The sequence below is a fragment of the Solanum dulcamara genome, chromosome 11 (genome assembly GCF_947179165.1).
Source record: "Solanum dulcamara chromosome 11, daSolDulc1.2, whole genome shotgun sequence".
In the NCBI taxonomy this organism is placed as follows: Eukaryota; Viridiplantae; Streptophyta; class Magnoliopsida; order Solanales; family Solanaceae; genus Solanum; species Solanum dulcamara.
In genome coordinates, this window is record NC_077247.1 from 39,889,622 (window position 1) to 39,907,996 (window position 18,375).

General features: G+C 32.0%; 2 protein-coding genes across 2 annotated transcripts; one reads left to right on the forward strand and one right to left on the reverse strand.

Moving 5' to 3' along the window:
- Positions 1-7,444: 7,444 nt before the first annotated feature.
- Positions 7,445-9,971, reverse strand: LOC129872566 (uncharacterized). The gene is made up of 5 exons (XM_055947525.1): positions 9,696-9,971; positions 8,893-9,240; positions 8,467-8,715; positions 8,261-8,371; positions 7,445-7,753 (listed from the first exon to the last, which is right to left on the reverse strand). Exons 1-5 carry the CDS (start codon positions 9,969-9,971, stop codon positions 7,445-7,447), a joined length of 1,293 nt encoding a protein of 430 aa, XP_055803500.1.
- Positions 9,972-15,333: 5,362 nt separating this feature from the next.
- LOC129872930 (biogenesis of lysosome-related organelles complex 1 subunit 2) lies at positions 15,334-18,145 on the forward strand. The gene is made up of 3 exons (XM_055947885.1): positions 15,334-15,436; positions 17,086-17,191; positions 17,749-18,145. Exons 2-3 carry the CDS (start codon positions 17,114-17,116, stop codon positions 18,013-18,015), a joined length of 345 nt encoding a protein of 114 aa, XP_055803860.1. The 5' UTR covers positions 15,334-15,436; positions 17,086-17,113; the 3' UTR covers positions 18,016-18,145.
- The last annotated feature ends 230 nt before the right edge of the window (positions 18,146-18,375 follow it).

Below are 18,375 nucleotides of genomic sequence, written 5' to 3' on the forward strand. Positions count from 1 at the left end.
ACTTTTGAATTAAGGAAGAACCAAAAAATTTTGCAGATATATATGCAATTTTTTCGTTTTCCTTTTTAGTTACATATCAAAATCAATTCCGCAATCAGGTTTATCACATTATTATGGTTAATTTAGTTTATGTCATTTAGTTTGGGTTCTTCCTTTTATTTTTATTTATCTTTTGCCATTTCATAACTTATTGTTCTTCCTTCTTCTACATGCATATATGTGATTTTTTAACTGAGTGATATACAGAATTCTGTGAATTTTCTTGATTTATTGTCGAGTAATAATTTAGAATTACAATTTCTAAAGTAAGTATGTTATTATTCTTACCTGAATAAATGTTATTATTGTTTTCTTTTGTTTCAGATGTGTCTATTTTTTGTAGATTCTATCAGCACTGTGAGATGAACATTATTGGAAGGAGAAGGTCAATGGTTTCAGGAGTATTTGAGGCCAGCGTCCACGGTGATTTGAGTTTTGATTTTTCAAAATTAAGTATGGTCGTGTTTAACTTAAATTAAGTTTATCTTGAAGATAAGGTTGTGATGCTCATTAATCTTACTACTTCATTTTTTTCATGAAATAGATTTTTATATTCATCAATCACAACATTATAATGTTGATCTTATCAAAAAGAAGTATTTATTAACTTACGTATATATGTGAATTTGATCATTTATTCTAATGAAGTCAATTATACATAGAGATAATTTGTATTCCTTTAATCTGTTTCAAATTGTTTGTTGCTTTAATTGCAGGGATAACATTGATGTGTTTTCTCTATCTGCGGCAATTATTTTTTAATTCTTTGTTTTTGGATTTTACATTAGTAATTCACTTAGTTTTCAACTCGATTATGTTATAATAATGTAAACTTTACCTAAATCCCATAATGGAAAAGTCTAATTACTATACATCCCTCATTGTACCAAAATTATCCAATATCCCCTTTTTTTTCAATTTTTCTGATACATTAGTGATGTATCTGATACATCAATTATCTATAGAGTAATTAATGAAGATAATCTATTTATGGATAGTATCTTAATATAAGGTATGATTGGTTCTTTAAATCAATTACTGATCTAATTAATGAGATTAATTTGGTTAAAAAAATAACGGTTGTGTACTTGAAGATTCAAGCCAAAAAACAGAGCATAAATTCAAACCAACTTCGATTTCAATTTTTTTTTTCCAGTTTTGGTGATACATAAGTTATGTATCTGATACATCAACTTTAGATGTAGAATACTTAATGCATATCAATTGTTAAAAAAAGCAGTTGTTATGTTCATAAAGATTCAAGCCAAAAAACAGAGCGTCGTCTCGAATGGAAAAAACAGAGCATCAATTCAAACCGAAGTTGATTTCAATTATTTTTTCACTTTTGCTGATACATAATTTATGTATCTGATACATAACTTTAGCTATAGAATAGTTAATGCACATCAGCTATTTATGGATAGAAGATTGAGATAAGGTATGATTGGCTCTTTATATCAATTATTGATCTAATTAATGAGATTAATTGGTTAAAGAAGGCGACAGTTATGTACATGAATTTTGAAGCCAAAAGTCAGAGCATCGACTCCAAGAAAAACAACAGAGCATCAATTCAAAGCAAACTTCGCGTTTCATCAATTAATCGATATGAATATCCCGATACTACTGAGACATTCTGGAGTTTGGCAATCCGATGTTACTTATGAACAATACAAAAGTGATGGAATCGTTGTCGGTGACAATGTATCTTACTCAAATCTAAAAGCAGCAATCGCTGCTGAATTGAGTGTGGATGAATCAGAGAAAAATATTGAAATCCGATACATAGTTGAAGGTAACTCGTCGCCAATATATATTCGTAATGATATGAGTGTTAATCTTTACATAGAGTTGAAGAAGAAAGAGCCTGGTTTCGTAAATTATCCCCTGTGCATATCAAGCTCTGATATAAAAAGATGTGAGATAAAATCATTCGACAGTACATCTGGAGCAATCGTTTGTGCCGAATCAAACGCGAATGAGTCCCACATTTTTGGTTTAGAAGAATCTGGTAATATCGCAAATTGTTATATAGCAGAATTGGATTTGACAAACTACATAGCTGATACAAATGGTGCGGAAGTGAAGGAGAATCAATTCTATAAGGATAAAGCAACTCTAGTTGATGTAATGGTCAAATACAAAATCAATAATGAATTTAATTTCAAGGTTAAAAGATCCGACAGTAAAAGGTATGCGCATATTCTGCATTTGGAAATTTTGATATTGGATATTATCCAACAGTATGTATCAGATACATATGAATGTGTGTATGTGATACATTCTTAAAAAAATTATTTTTTCCTGTCATGATACATCAAAACTCTATTTCTGTAACTCAGTTAAAAAATGATAATAATGCTGTCAGTATGTATCAGATTCATATGACTCTGTGTATCAGATGCTTTTTTTTTTTCATAATACATACTAAGAAGCATGTATCAAGTACATGCGTTGACACACTTCCTATCAGTATGTCACTTTATTTGTTGATATTATATATGAAAAAATATTGGTATGATACATGCCATTTTTTTTTATAAAAATGCAGTTATGTGTTAGTATGCCTTTCAGACGGCTGTTGTTGGAGAATGAAAGCTTCATGTTGGAAAAAATCCGATATATTCAAAGTTAGATATTTCAATAGTGAACATTCATGTGCACTGAGAGATAGAATTTTCAACAAAGTTCATGCTACAAAGGCTTTTGTTAGTGCATTCACAGCACCTAAATTGGTTAATCATAAGAGAATTCTCACCCCTAATGATATACGAGAGGATATTAAATCAGCGTATGGAATTGATATTACCTATCAACAGGCATGGCGTTCAAAAGAGCATGCTTTGGAGGTGTTAAGGGGAAAACCTGCTGATGGATATAGACTGCTGCCTGTATACATACATATTCTAAAAATCGTATATCCAAATTCGTACATAAGTATGCACAAGTCATCAACTGATGAGTTCATGTATTTGTTCATAGCGTTAAGGCCCTTGATGAGGGGGTTTCAGTTTTGTCGACCAGTAGTTGTTGTTGACGGTGCGCATCTTGATGGACCTTATAAAGGGACGTTTGTATCAGCTAGCACACTTGATGGGGCAGGTATTACTTTCTGATACTGTTGCTTATTGAATAACAGTGTGTCATCTCATTTGTCACGTTTGTTGTGATTCTGATGAATTCTAATAACTATTGTATCGCTATTATTGATTTATTAGGTTGCATATTGTCGTTGGCGTATGGTATTGCTGATACGGAAAATGATGCATCATGGACGTGGTTTTTTCAGAATTTCAAGAATGCATTTGGTGAGAGGGACAATATGTGTGTTGTATCAGATAGGAACGAAAGCATAATCAAGAGTGTAAGCATGGTATTTCCCAATGTTCCTCATTTTGCATGCATATGGCATATATGGAAAAATGTGTGTACTAAATACAGAAGGAGCAAAGCTGTACTAAGTGACATCTTCTATTCAATGGCCAAGGCATACCGAAAAGATGAAGTCGATAAATTAATGGCCAAAGTTGAAAGAATCGATCAACGGGTGGCACAATATTTAAAAAATGCAGGATACGAAAAGTGGTCAAGGGTTCATGCCACTGCCAACAGGGGTAGAATGATGACTTCTAACATCGCAAAATGTATCAATGGATGTATTGTTGAAGCACAAGAGCTGCCTATAATTGACTTTTTGGAGCAAACGAGAATGTTATTTGGTGCTTGGAACTGCAAAAATAGGGAAATAGCATCTTATACAAAACATACTTTGGATACAAAATTCGAAGATATCCTAGTTTCAAACACAATCAAGTGTTCGAGAATGAAGGTACACGATACATACTTTCTGATACATATATACTGATACATCAGTTCTGGTACACAATACATACTTTTTGATACATATATACTGATACATCAGTTCTGATACATCAATTCTGTAATTGATACATACTTTCTGATACATATATGATAAATTTATTTCTTGCTGGCTGATGATTCATCAGTTATGTATAACATGTGCTAATTAAATAATGAAACATCAATTATGATACATAAGTTCTACATTTGATACATAAGTTCTGATACATATATGTAAAGATTATTTTCCTTCAGGCTGTTGATTAATCAGTTATGCATAACATGTTCTAAATATATACTGATACATCAGTATAGATACATTAGTTGTGTAGATGATACATAAGTACTAATAGATATATGTGAAGTTTATTTATATCAGTTTGTTGCTTCGTCATTTAGGTATAGCATGTGCTCATTATACACTGATATATCAATTCGGATACATCAAATGTGTAGTTGATACATAAGTACTGAAACATATAAACATAACATGTTCTAAATATATACTGATACATCAGTTCTGATACATCATTTCTGTAATTGATACATACTTTCTGATACATATATGTGAAATTTATTTCTTGCTGGCTATTGATTCATCTGTTATGTATAACATGTGCTAATTAAATAATGAAACATCAATTATGATACATAAGTTCTACATTTGATACATAAGTTCTGATACATAAATGTAAAGATTATTTTCCTTCAGGCTGTTGATTAATCAGTTATGCATAACATGTTCTAAATATATACTGATACATCAGTGTAGATACATTAGTTGTGTAGATGATACATAAGTACTAATAGATATATGTGAAGTTTATTTATATCAGTTTGTTGCTTCATCATTCAGGTATAGCCTGTGCTTATTATACACTGATATATCAATTCAGATACATTAAATGTGTAGTTGATACATAAGTACTGACACATATAAACATAACATGTTCTAAATATATACTGATACATCAGTTCTGATACATCATTTCTGTAATTGATACATACTTTCTGATACATATATGTGAAATTTATTTCTTGCTGGCTGTTGATTCATCTGTTATGTATATCCTGTGATAATTATTACCCTTTTACATCAGTTCTGATACATAGTTGTGTATGTGAGGAAGGAGTACTGATACATATATTTGAAATATAATTCCTGCAGGTTGTTGCTTCATCAGACTATCTTTATTCTATTTACGAATTAGGTATAAGATACATTGTGTGTCTAGAGAGAAAAATATGCACTTGTGGTAGATTTCAACTAAACGAGATACCATGTCCACATGCAATTGCAGTGTTGAAAAGCAAGAGCATTACTGACCTGCACCCATACTGTTCTGATTACTACAAACCAGAGGCGTTGTCAAAATACTTATGAATTACCAATGGTTCCAATGCCAGATAAGAAAGACTGGACTGCTCCGAAGGAAATTTTGGAAGAATTTGTCTTGCCGCCAATATACAAAAGGATGCCAGGAAGACCAAAGAAAGGGAGAAAAAAGTTCGCTAGTGAGAAGATAACAAGTAGCATAAATTCTTGTGGACGTTGTGGCCACGAAGGCCACAACAGAAAGACTTGTAATTTCATTCCTAAATATATATGATGTTTGTGGTATCTCGGTATACATTCTATTTGAATCATATAATAACATCTATTTTTATATTTTATATTTGAGTTTGACACGTGACATAAACATAAAAATCTTTTCTCAGTTGATATGTATCAAGATTAGTATATTTTATTGCTACAATATTTTGAGGGACCTGATACATGTGCATGATGTATCATAATAAATAAATCTTGATTCATGAAAATCTCATACACATATAATATGTATCAGAATTCACAAAATATGACACTTATGAATATGATACTCGATACAAGTTTGATACAGTAGAATATAAAACATAAACTTTGATTTTATATTCGAGTTTGACACCAGAGAAAAATATACTAAATCTGATATATGGAAAGATTAAAACATACTAAATCTGATACATTACAGTTAATGTATCAGATATATTAAAAGTAGCAGAAACATTTAAAATGTTTACTATCAAAAAAAAACTATTGGACATCAATCAGTTCTCCTTGCCTTGGAGAGATATCTCTCCTAGGTTTTTTTGGATCGTCGTTATCGCTAACATAACCATCCATGGCCTTCTGACAGCCATATCTCCATAAGAGTGCGACATATCTTGAATGGAAGAATTCAGCGTTTAGTCCAGTATTTGGATTAGAAATTCCATCACTAAGATATTCAGCAAAAATGGCCAGGAAAACTCCACAATCCCTACAAAAAAAGGAATACACAAGTTTAAAAAAAGTAAAATTGACATATGAATGATTTAGGTATACATAATTGTTAATACTCACAAGCTGTCACTTCCCTGTTGCGCAATTCCTTCAACATACTCAACTGTAAATGGGTGATATGGTTCAAACATGTTACCAGTTGATTTGTCCTTGTATGAATCAAGAGACGACCAATCAGTACGTTCATTGTTGTCAAAGAAACCACTATCATGCAGGTATGTTGGTAGCATTGCTGCTATCTTTTGGATCTCTAGGGAAGGGTTGCTACTTCTTCGTCTAGGCGATGAATCATACACACGTATCAACCTCTCTTTCAACACAACTACCGCAAGAACCCAATGAAAATCCCTGTCGCAGTTTACTGGAATGTATACCTCATTTACCAAATGCCAGGGCAAACCGACTGGTATTGAGAAACCTCTTATTATGTTCTTCACGAATCTCTCGTGATGAGCTGTAACAGTGGCCCTTGCCATATCTTCTTGTGTAGAAATGTTAGGTGGAAGGTGATAGTAGCGTGTGTGTGCATATTCGATGTAAATTTTGAAAATGCAGTTTGTCGTTGTGTATCGATACTGATTGCTCAACTGCATCTTCGATTTCTTCCGAAGGTAGTAAAATATTACATCGATGTACTGCACATTTTAAGAAAGTATTAGTTATATAACAACTAGCATCATGTATCAGATTATGTATGTATCAGATACATTAATCTATGTATGTATCAGATACATTAATCTGTATGTATCAGGTAGTAAGTCTGAGTTGTATCATATTATTTATGATGAAATTTTTACCTCATCGTTCCAGCATCTATTCGGCTGTGATATTAGGTAGAACCAGTTCTTATCTTTAGGAAATGCCACTACAAAGTCTATTTTTTCAAAGCCGAATGAAGAGCACTTAGATCTGTAATGATCCTCCTTCGAATTCCTGAATGAAAACTTGTAGTTTAATAACATAACAAATATAATACATAACTTATATGGGTATAATTTGAATATATCATACTTACTTGTTGCCGTGCGATTTTAGTAGTCCTTTATCTATCCATTGAGAGTAGTCTGTGATAAGCTCGGATGGGGGATGATAGCATATACCAAAATCTTTAAAAGGGTGTGCCTGATGCATAACAGCTGACAAATTTTCCTTTCCCTTTTCACTCGACCCAAAGTTTGAAAGATACGGCGACTGTAAGATCTTCGAAGGAATCCTGCTTCTTCAAAATGGTGTCTTCGCATCGTCAGACAATACATTGGCTTTTGATGGAAGAGTGGTTGGTAGCTGGCTATCGCGTAATAGACATTCATCCTGAACTTGCTCATGACTAACAACTGTCAATGGCATGGCTGGTAATGGAAGTCCGTATATTAGAGCATCTATCACATCCAGAGTTTCGGTCGAAAATGATGCTGAAGTATTGGATTCCGATGTGCTTGGTTTGATTTTTTCTTTTTCAATCTCCTCAACTTGCTCTTCTACTTTGTCAGTTTTATCATCGGCTACTCTTCCATCTTTCTTTCCAGTATTCTACATATAATGTATAACGTCATTAAAAAACTTAATAATGTTGACTTTATCTCAGTAATGTATCTGATACATTACCTGTAATGTATCAGATATCAGCAATAAGCTGATCAATATCTGCTCTTTGTGGTTTCATTTGGTGTGCTGATACATCCTTCAATTGTGGTGTAAAAATTAATGTTTTCGGTTCCTACAAATGTTAAAAAAATAATTACTTAATAAAAAACTACGGATATCATACATTATCTTAAAAAACCAATTACTTAATAAAAAATCTGCTGATATCATACATCATCTGCTACAATGTTATGTTGTGATACATCATCCACCTTTTGTATCTTGACGGATGGTTCATCTTTCTGAAAACATAATAACATTTACTTATGATATATATGTACTAAATGTCTAGATATATATATATATATATATATATATTTAAAGAGGTTGAGCTTATACAATATATATATATATAGCATCAAATTGTTCATCAATTTATTTCTGATACATTACCTTTAATGTATTAGAAGAAACCTGCTGATCAAATAATTCTGGAACATCTGCTGAAATGTTTTGTTCTGATATATTTTCCATCTGTTTTATCATGGTGGATGGTTCAGGTCCCTGAAAATATAATAATATTTACATTTGATACATGACAATGAAAAGTATCCAGAAGTTTAAAAGCATAAATATCAAATATTACATGATGTATGTACCTTAATATCTTCCTGGACATTAGATTGGTCATTTTGTTGGGGTGGGTCAGATTTATTTACAAAATTGTACACCTCCAATCCAGTAGGTGCTTTTTGTTGTTCAACCACATGGAATGTTTGATTAAAATCATCTGTTTTAACTTGAGATGATGTGCCAGTCATTCGGTTCGCCATACTGTCGATGACTTTCAAAAGATCAATGTGATTTGAATCAATTTTATTCTCCAAACGCTCGAACTTTCGGTCAACCTTGATACATGTATATGAAAAATCAGAATGTATCACCTAATTAAAAGTATATTGTATGTGATACATCTTAAAGTAATAACTTACGTATCTCTTTAGAGACTTCTTTATGGACTTCTTCAATGCTTTGAATTGCATATGAATAATTTGATCTGAATGACCGGAAGATTCACCTTCTACAACTGACTTTGCCCCTGGTACATTGTCAGGAGAAACATGCTTTTCTGATTCATTTGGTGGTATGAAATCCTTGTGCATGTTGTCTGTTTCTACTTGAATTGGCTCTTTAGTAGGGGAAGTCTTCATTCTTTTGGAAGGAGGTGGAGAAGATGTATCAGCGACATGACTGAATTTTTTTAATAATTCTATGGGTGATGTTGTTGAAAAGTCCTCAAATCCGGGGACTTCATGAGGTTTTCTGAAATTGACCTTGGCAGCCGATGTTGAAGCTTCAGATTTCTGTTGGCTGCCATGAATGACAATAGATTCCATTTCATGTTGAGATTGGACAATGTTGGAGCATGGATACTGCAAAAAATATTGATTGATTGTCAGAAAATAATTGAATAATTGATACATATTAATTCTGATACATAAACATGATGTATCAGAAATATTAATCATTCATACATGAGAAACTGATAGAAAAACAACATTATCTGATATATAAATGCAGATGTATCATGAGATGTAATTCTTGATACATTATAATTTGATACATAAGATAGAGTTTTCATGAGCTGTAAATACTGATAAATGAGTTTCTGGTACATACAATTATATGTATCAGAAAGGTTATATAAAGTATATGTATCAGATACATTATATCTTGATACATTTATATCCTGATACATAAATATATGAGCTGATATATCTACTTTATGAATCAAATTATACTGTATCAAGGTCATGAATATATAATGTATCTTAGATGTTATGTATAATGAATCAGTGCATAAACGAATAATATTCAAAGCATGTACCTCACTGAAGATGGTAGACATGAAGGTCTTAAATTTTGGCTTCACGGAGACAACACGCCAGTTAAGAATTCTAGGAATTTTATTACCCACTCTTACAGCAATTTCAGAGGGAACTTGAGATGCACATTCATATATCCAAACATTCAGAGCGTATGGTATGCCGCCTAGACGATACATTTGTTTGGCATTTGAAAACTCCTGACGCATTCCTTTTATCAATTTTGAAAATGCTATTTTCCCCCATGGATATTGCTCATACCTACCATCTTCTATCATCTTAAAATCATCAACAGATATAGGTGCATCACCTAGTTGAGAAAAAACAAAAGTGTGGATGAAATAGAGAATGGCCATCTGAACAGCGTCTTCGTTTGTTTTCCATCCTCCAACCAAAAAACGCTCAACGAAACGAGCTTTGTTGACCCCATTTTTGGCACCAGAAAAATATAAAGACAATAATCTACTTGTTTGGTCATCAGAATATCGAAAGTCATTGATATTACCGGTATATCGCAAACCAGTAATGATGGCAAAATCATTTATTGTAAATCGTAGTATATTACCCTACACATGACGAATGTGCAATTCTTCTTTGTTTTTTTGCTCTACCTCAAGAAGTAAGAGGCATTTTATGATTTGCCCTTGAAAATTGCAGTTTGGCATATCTAAGTAGTGACCAAATATGGATTGCCTAAATAACTTTATACCTTCTTCACCTATTGATGATTCAAAATCATCAAGAAAATTAGCCCTATATGCCGTTCCGAATCTCAATGGGTAGGACGAGATCTTTTTGATGACGTATTTCATTCCCTGCATTGACATGAAAATATCTGATGCATGAGATGAGATTCTGATACATACAGAAGATGTATCAGAAACAGTTATATATTAGATTCTGATACATAAATGTAGATGTATCAGAAACATTAAAACTTGAAACATCAGAAAATGACACTTACACATGATGTATCAGAAATAGTAAATCTCCAAAAAATTGCATTTAAAAAATACATTATGTATCTGATACATAAATGTATATGTATCAGAATCATTAAAACTTGAAATAACAGAAACTAAGACTTAAACATGATGTATAAGAAATAGTAAATCTCAAAAAATTGCATTTGAAAAAGACATTATGTATCTGATACATAAATGTAGATGTATCAGAATCATTAAAACTTGAAATAACAGAAACTGAGACTTAAACATGATGTATCAAAAATAGTAAATCTCAAAAAAATGCATTTGAAAAAGACATTATGTATCTGATACATAAATGATATGTATCAGCATCATTAAAACTTGAAACAACATAAAATGACACTTAAACATGATGTATCAGAAATAGTAAATCTCCAAAAAATTGCATTTGAAAAAGACATTATGTATCTGATACATAAATGTATATGTATCAGAATCATTAAAACTTAAAAACAATAGAAACTGACACTTAAACATGATGTATCAGAAATAGTAAATATCCAAAAAAAATCCTTTTAAAAAGACATTATGTATCTGATACATAAATGATATGTATCAGAATCATTAAAACCTTCACAAAATTTTCATTCTAAAACAAAAAACTTAATTGAACCCATACCTTTGGGAGATTAGGGCGTGTTGTAACCCCTTCAATCTTGTTGTCTATTTCTTTGGGTGCATGTTTAACTGTAGCTTTCGACTTTAATTTCTCACGTAGCTTATTCATCACTGCTAGATCATTACGATGTTTAGATCTAACCTCGTCGTAACCTTCCCAAGACGAATCAGAACCAGGAGAAACAAGAATTCTTTGATTTTTATTGGACTGTTTGAGACCATGAACGGATTTCATATGTATCATTGAAGGTATGAGAAACAAAAATAGAAAGATTTACAGAAGAAAGCAAATGATAAAAATTTAGAAGATTTTTCAAAGATTTTTAGAAGAAATCAAAATATACAAATTTTAGGAGAAATCAGATTGAATGAGGATGAAGTGAAATTCCATATAAGGAAAGATTAAAATATACCTTAGTTGGAACCTTGAAATTGATTAACGGTTGAAGAGTATCAAATTAACTAGAGCAAATTAGGGCGAGGATGAAGGAAGAGGCGGATGTATCAGTGAGGTATAGAGAGAGAAAGGAAAAAGAGGGAATTTGGAAAAATTTTGGTGTAGAAGGGAATAAAAATAAATATAGCATCATATTATGTGTAAAAGGGTAATTTTCCCTATAATAATTACATGGTCTCTATCATTCACAAAGCCAAAATTGTTAACGCAAAATTTGAAGCACTTACAATTTTAATGTGACTTATTAATCTGAAATTATCAGCGATATATGTAGATGGCATTGTGGTTGATCGAACGAGATTCAATTTAAATAATTTTCAGGCTTTGCGAAAAAAAATAATACTATTAATTAGGTATGATAATATTTGACTTGAAATTTTATAATTATTATCTTTACCGAAAGATATTACAACAACATAATCAGGAACCTACCAGATGAAGTGATAAGGAATCCTAGAAAAGATCGATTGAAACTCCCTCCATGGTCCCACGAAGATCTCTACGTACTTGTTCAGGACAGGTGAGATCTTCGGTCTGCGTGCCTGGGAGCAGCTCAAACAAAGAAAAGTGATTGAGGAGAAGGTTTCAGGAAGAAGTGAAATAACTGAAATGTTTAAATGAAAGACATATTAATCTTTAGGATAAGCCTAGACATAAGGCTTTAATGGACATATAGAGGAGAGGAGTTTAGACAGGCTTCATCATTTTTTCTTGATATTGTTAATTAATTTGAGACTCAATATGAATAATAGATGATAATGAGCCACTATTGAAAGCTTCATCAGTGTCTTTTCTATGCTAAGCAATAATAGAAGGGAGTGATTGTTGGGTTTTAAAGGTTTGAATGAAAAATGAAAGTTTGTCACTCTTTCGAAAGGTTGCGACTTTTTTAAAGAGTTGCTACTTTTGTGAAAGGTTGTGACTTTTGAGAAGGGTTGTGTCTGTTCGATAAGCCACAATAAGCACCTGTTCACACTACCCTTTGTTGTCTATAAATAGAAGATTTTCCTCTCACTTTTAAACATCACATTTTTCCTTCTTCTGCATATATATTTTCTTTCAAACAAAGTTGAGTCTTTGTGTGATTTTTTGCTGGCTTTTGAGTTCGCTGAAATTATTGAAGTTTGAGGTACCGCTACTTCTTTAATAATTTATCCGTTTTATCTTGGGAGGAAATAATCCATAACTTCGGGTACAATGAGGGGATTAAATTCCTTAAGGACACACAGTGAATTCTGTGGACTCAGATACTATTTTTTATTTTCATTTTTATTGTTTCTGGTTTGCTAACCTTAATACAGGAGGAGTAACAGTGACTTGGGTATGTTGTTCACTGGCTATGGAGTTTGTAATTTGATGGTTTGTTTTCTATGTTGATCTCTTAATAATACCTTTAAAAAGATGTGAAGACGCAATATTATTTAGTTTCTACTTTGTGAGGCTATAATTAATAAAATGTTATTTTATTTTCTTGAAATTAGCTATTCCGATTTTTATATGGAATAGTTAATCCATCATTTAGTATAAATCAGGAAAGTATAATCACAAGACTAACTAAAAAAACTCATATATATATATATATATATATATATATATATATATATATATATGAGTTTTTTGCTCTTGAATTATGTAACAAATTTATTACTTTGAATACAAGTGTTAATAGACTAATTGAGTTTATACTTTGGAGGATAATATTTCCTAATCAAGAGATACAATTTTTGAGTGGACTGATTAAAAAAATTGAAAGTGAATAATAAATAGTTTGTGAAATAAAATAATTATATTCACTATAAATATGTAAGCTTTTGGATGTTGAGAAGTATGCTTTTGCTAGCTTGATATGGAGAAGAAGGAAATCTACAAATATTCATTAAAAACTAAATTTTCACCAAAATAAATTTATTTTAATTTAAGTTACTAAGGAAATGATGGCATAAATTTGAAGGATTATTTATACAATTTTGCCACAAAGCAAGAAAAAGTAAATAGATAAGTCCGAATTAGATTTGAGTTTGAAAAGAACATATCTAAATTTCAGATGATTTAATTTAAAGATAGCGTAATTGCATTTTAATATTCACTTTATTTAATGAAAAAGAAAAGAATTTTTTTAAAAAGATTTAGGTAGATAAATTCTGTTAAAACTTGAGATGACAAGATATATCAATATTCGATATGCTAAATTTTTAACAAGGTCATGTACATATATAACACCAAGGATTTGCTTCTCCATTTGTATACAATTAATTTTGATGATATATAGTATAAGCGTAGATTAAGCATGTATTAAATTTTTATGTTCATGTTTCTATTTTATGATAATTTATTGTTTGATTTGTGCCCAATTTGAATTAATTAAAAATAAAATTTGCCTTGATAAAAGTTCAGCAGAGTATTTTTGTAAAACTAAAAGTGTAGTGGATCATAGCTATATAAAATATAAATAATATCATAACAAAGAAAATTGTGTATTACTAATACTACTTTAATGTGCTCAAATAAATCAGTTAATGATTTTATACAATTAATTTATAAGAATATTAAAAAGTAAATAATATATGTTAGCGCATTATGTATAATGTGTTATTTTCTGTATAATTATCCGCGTATTGCGTGGACATCTATATCAGTTTTAAATTAATATTAACAATAAATATATATATAATTATTTTATTTATATTGGCATAATACATAAATTGACCCTTAAATTTGGCTTTAAATTTTAAATATGACCTCCAACTTTCATAGTACACAAGTAAGCATTTTAACTATTCATTTCTTAAACAAAAAAACACACAAAGCCAACAGCCTTGGTGCGTGATGTACAAATGTTCCTACATGAATCTTTTAGCCACTCAGTGACTGCCACATAATTACAACCTTTACACATATTTTATAATTAAAAAAACAAAAAATAAAGAAAACAAAAGAAAATCCTGCCCCACCCCCTCACCACTAGCCCAACTCAGCCCACTCACCCCCCGCCAAAAAAAAAAATTGTTTTGAAAAAAAGTTTTGAATAGTTTTTTATTGCATCACCCCACCCAGTCCACCCTGACCCCCTTTCAAAAAAAAATAATTTTATCTTGAAATAAAAAATTTGATTTTTTTTGTTTTCTTGGACCACCCCATCCCCACCCCACTCATCCCCTCTGCCGTCAAAATTAATTTTGTTTTGAAAAAAAAAGTTCTGATTTTTTTTGGGTGTTTTGCACCACCCACCCCTAGCCCAGCCCTATCCCTCCCCAAAAAAACAAAATAACCACCTAAGACATATATATATATATATATATATATATATATATATATATATATATGGTATTCATCAAGGGTAGAGTTGTCATTTTCGCTTTTTTTTATTGTTGTGACCTCGAAAATTACACTTAACGCGTCTGAATTGCGTTCCGATCACGCACTATGCCAAATTGGATTCACGTATTTTTGGTTTAAGAAATGGATAGTTAAAGGATTTACTTGTGCACTATAAAAGTTGGAGGTCATATTTAAAATTTGAAGCCAAGTTTATGCCATTTATATTCTACTCGGTATAAGCAGGGGTATTTTGGTCCTTGTAAGCGCAGCGTTCATTCTGCTATATGGTGCTTCTCAGTTGTCACAATTAACATTCCTACATCGCCTTCAGATTTGTTCAGCTCTGGTTGTCTCTTTTAATGTATGTATCTGCTCTGCTTTTGGTTAATCTTTCCTCTTGGTCCAATTTGTTTCTTTTCTCTGTGATTCGGATGTATATATATGTGTTCGTATTTGAACTGAATTCAGGGATTTGCCCTTAAATTTTTATGGGAATACTCATATTACTTGTATTGATCAAATAGAAAAATCCCATTTGGTAGACAAAACATACAGTCATCTGTACTTACTGGGATTTCGTGGGAGAACTAATATTTCTGTTGGGACTCTAGTCTCTATGGTGACATAGAAGACTACCACGCAAGAACCAGTGAGTGTCAATCTTATGCTCTAGTTTATGTTCTTGGGTAAATTGAAAGCAGAGGTGTTAGCATAGTTTCATCACACAGAAAGTTGCTTCATGTTTTATTTCCCTTTCAGACATGAAACAAAGCGTTTTTTTTGTGTACTAAATTTGCACTAATAGTCCAGTATATGTACGCGGACCTTATCTCTACTTTTGTTGGGGTAGAGTGTTTTTTCCCGATAGACCTTGGACTCAAAAGAAGTGTAATCAAAGCAGGATTGAAAGGAAATAACAACAGAAAAATAGCAAGATAAGCAAAGCAAATGATGCAAGATATAGTAGTAAAAATGAAGTATAAGATACTGCGTGACTACTAAATAATACTACTATTGGTACATCCACACACCTCCTCTTCACATACCCTGATTATTTAGCCTTGCTTTCCTCATCTTGTCCACCGTGGAGACCACTCTCACCTTGTCCTGTATAACTTTATTTCTGATTCTATCTTTTTGTTTCTTTTGATAAGAAACAAAAGGTACAAAATTTTCTTCCCCGGTGTAGCTATGTAGGGAACTAATAAAATCTATCCCTCAAAACTACCCTCAAATGGCAAGCTGGGATCTTATATCTAAGATCATAATATGTATGTACTATTTGAGTTTTCTTGCTTTCCAGCTAAATGAGGTGTCTATAAGTCACCCACCAGACACCATCTAGATTCATAAGCATGTTCCAATTCTCTGTTTCTACTGAGCAGTGCAAGAGGAGATTAATTAGACTTTCCAACTTTCTTTTTTTATCCAATTGTCCTTTGGTAGGCAAGCATCATGCAACACAATTCAACCCATGCAAGCCACTTTAAGTGGAGTTCTAATATTCAGAAACATATGCAAGGCAAAATATCATTCTTGGATAGAGTGTTGTAACATGCCTTTGCTATAAATGTTTCTTGTCTATTACTATTCCATCTCGAAGTGTCTGCCCCTTCATATAGCCGTTGCTCCACGTGGCTAGACTTTCAATTTCCTAATCTTGACAACTCTTTCTAAATCTGATATTCCAGCTATTATTTTGCTTGTATTGAGCAATGGTGGCTTCAGGACATGAGGAAAATTTGTACAATGGTAGCAAAACCTGTTCTATACATACTATCTTGATGCTTGAGTATGGACTTTCTCTAGTCTACTCATGCTCCAAATTTTGACTTTTGCCTGTAATTTTTCTCAATCTAGATATCCTATTATGGTCTTGTATCATTAGCTCTCCAGCAATAATTGCTTTTATTTGTTTACGAAACTCCAACACCAAGTTCCATATCTTCTTTTTTTGGTTGATTATAATTTTATATCTACCAACATTAACCATGTTTTCTCACCCTTCAGGCTCCTAAGCAGTGAACTGCTGTGAAAGATGGAGCAGGACCACTTGGCTGAGTCGCTCAATGACCTTTTCACAAATGTTTCCACGATGATTAGAGGCGAACTGCAGGTATAAGAAAGTTTTGTTTCTGTGCCTTTTTTTCAACAATGCTGTTTTGTATATTGTCATTTCCTTTTTCTTTTCTTTCATTAGGTATGTGAGGAGAGGAGGTTCTCAGTTACAGGAGTTGATAAACTTCTGTAGATGTTAGTCTTTCTTCATTTTCGTTTGTTGTCCTATACCTTCGCGTCTTACTAATTATGCAACTAGTGTTGCACTTACATGTAGAGCAGGATGGACAGAATTTTCAAAGGAAATTAATCATTCTTTACATGTTCCTCACACGTGTTTCTCATGGTATTCCTACTGCTACGTTGCTATCCCAATAACAACCGAATAGTTTACCTTAGTAGTCAGCTTAGAAATAATTTGCACAGATGACGTGGAAGATTGCTTTTGAAGAGTCTGGCAAATGTGTAATTCAGAAATGATCAATTAATGGTAACTATTTGTTGCAAGGAGAAAATACTGGGAAATTTTTATTTCATAGTTGTTCCTACCTTGGTATATTAGAAACTATTATTGCACAACAAGCTTATGCTTTTTTTTTTTTCATTGTATCCCAGGAAACTAACAATGCACTTGAACTTGTGGAGAAAATGAATACAAGAGTTGCTGAAGAATATAAAGGCTTTGGAGATGTGGCTTCAGGATTGAGGATCTTTGTGGAGCAATTGAAGTCTAAGAGTGGCAGCTTTGACGAGTACGTTCAACAGATTGACACAATTGAACAGCAAGTTACAGAATTTGAAGCTGTAATTTTGATGCTTGATAAGTATGTCTCACTGCTGGAATCCAAAGTGCAATCTGCTTACCAAATTCCTCCACCATGAATCAACAGTTTTTTATCTTCTTTTTGTTTCTATTGCAATACCCTAAAAGCTGTTCCTGGATTGAATCAAACTTGGTTTTTGTATGTTATCAAGCAACACCATACATATAACAAGAAAATGAATTTACCAACCGTTCTATCTCAAACGGAATGAGTATATTTGAATGAGTTAAAAGTACATATATTTTTTCACACCATAAGTTTGCTTGTTCATCTTTCTGCAGTTTATAGGAATTTTTTTATTGTCTTAACTCTTTTTCTCCGATATTGTTTTTACTCTTCTTTTAAATTTAGTGTTCTCACTTCTTGTCTGCTGCCATGCCTCGATATTTTGGACGACTAAAATCAGTCAATTTTGAAG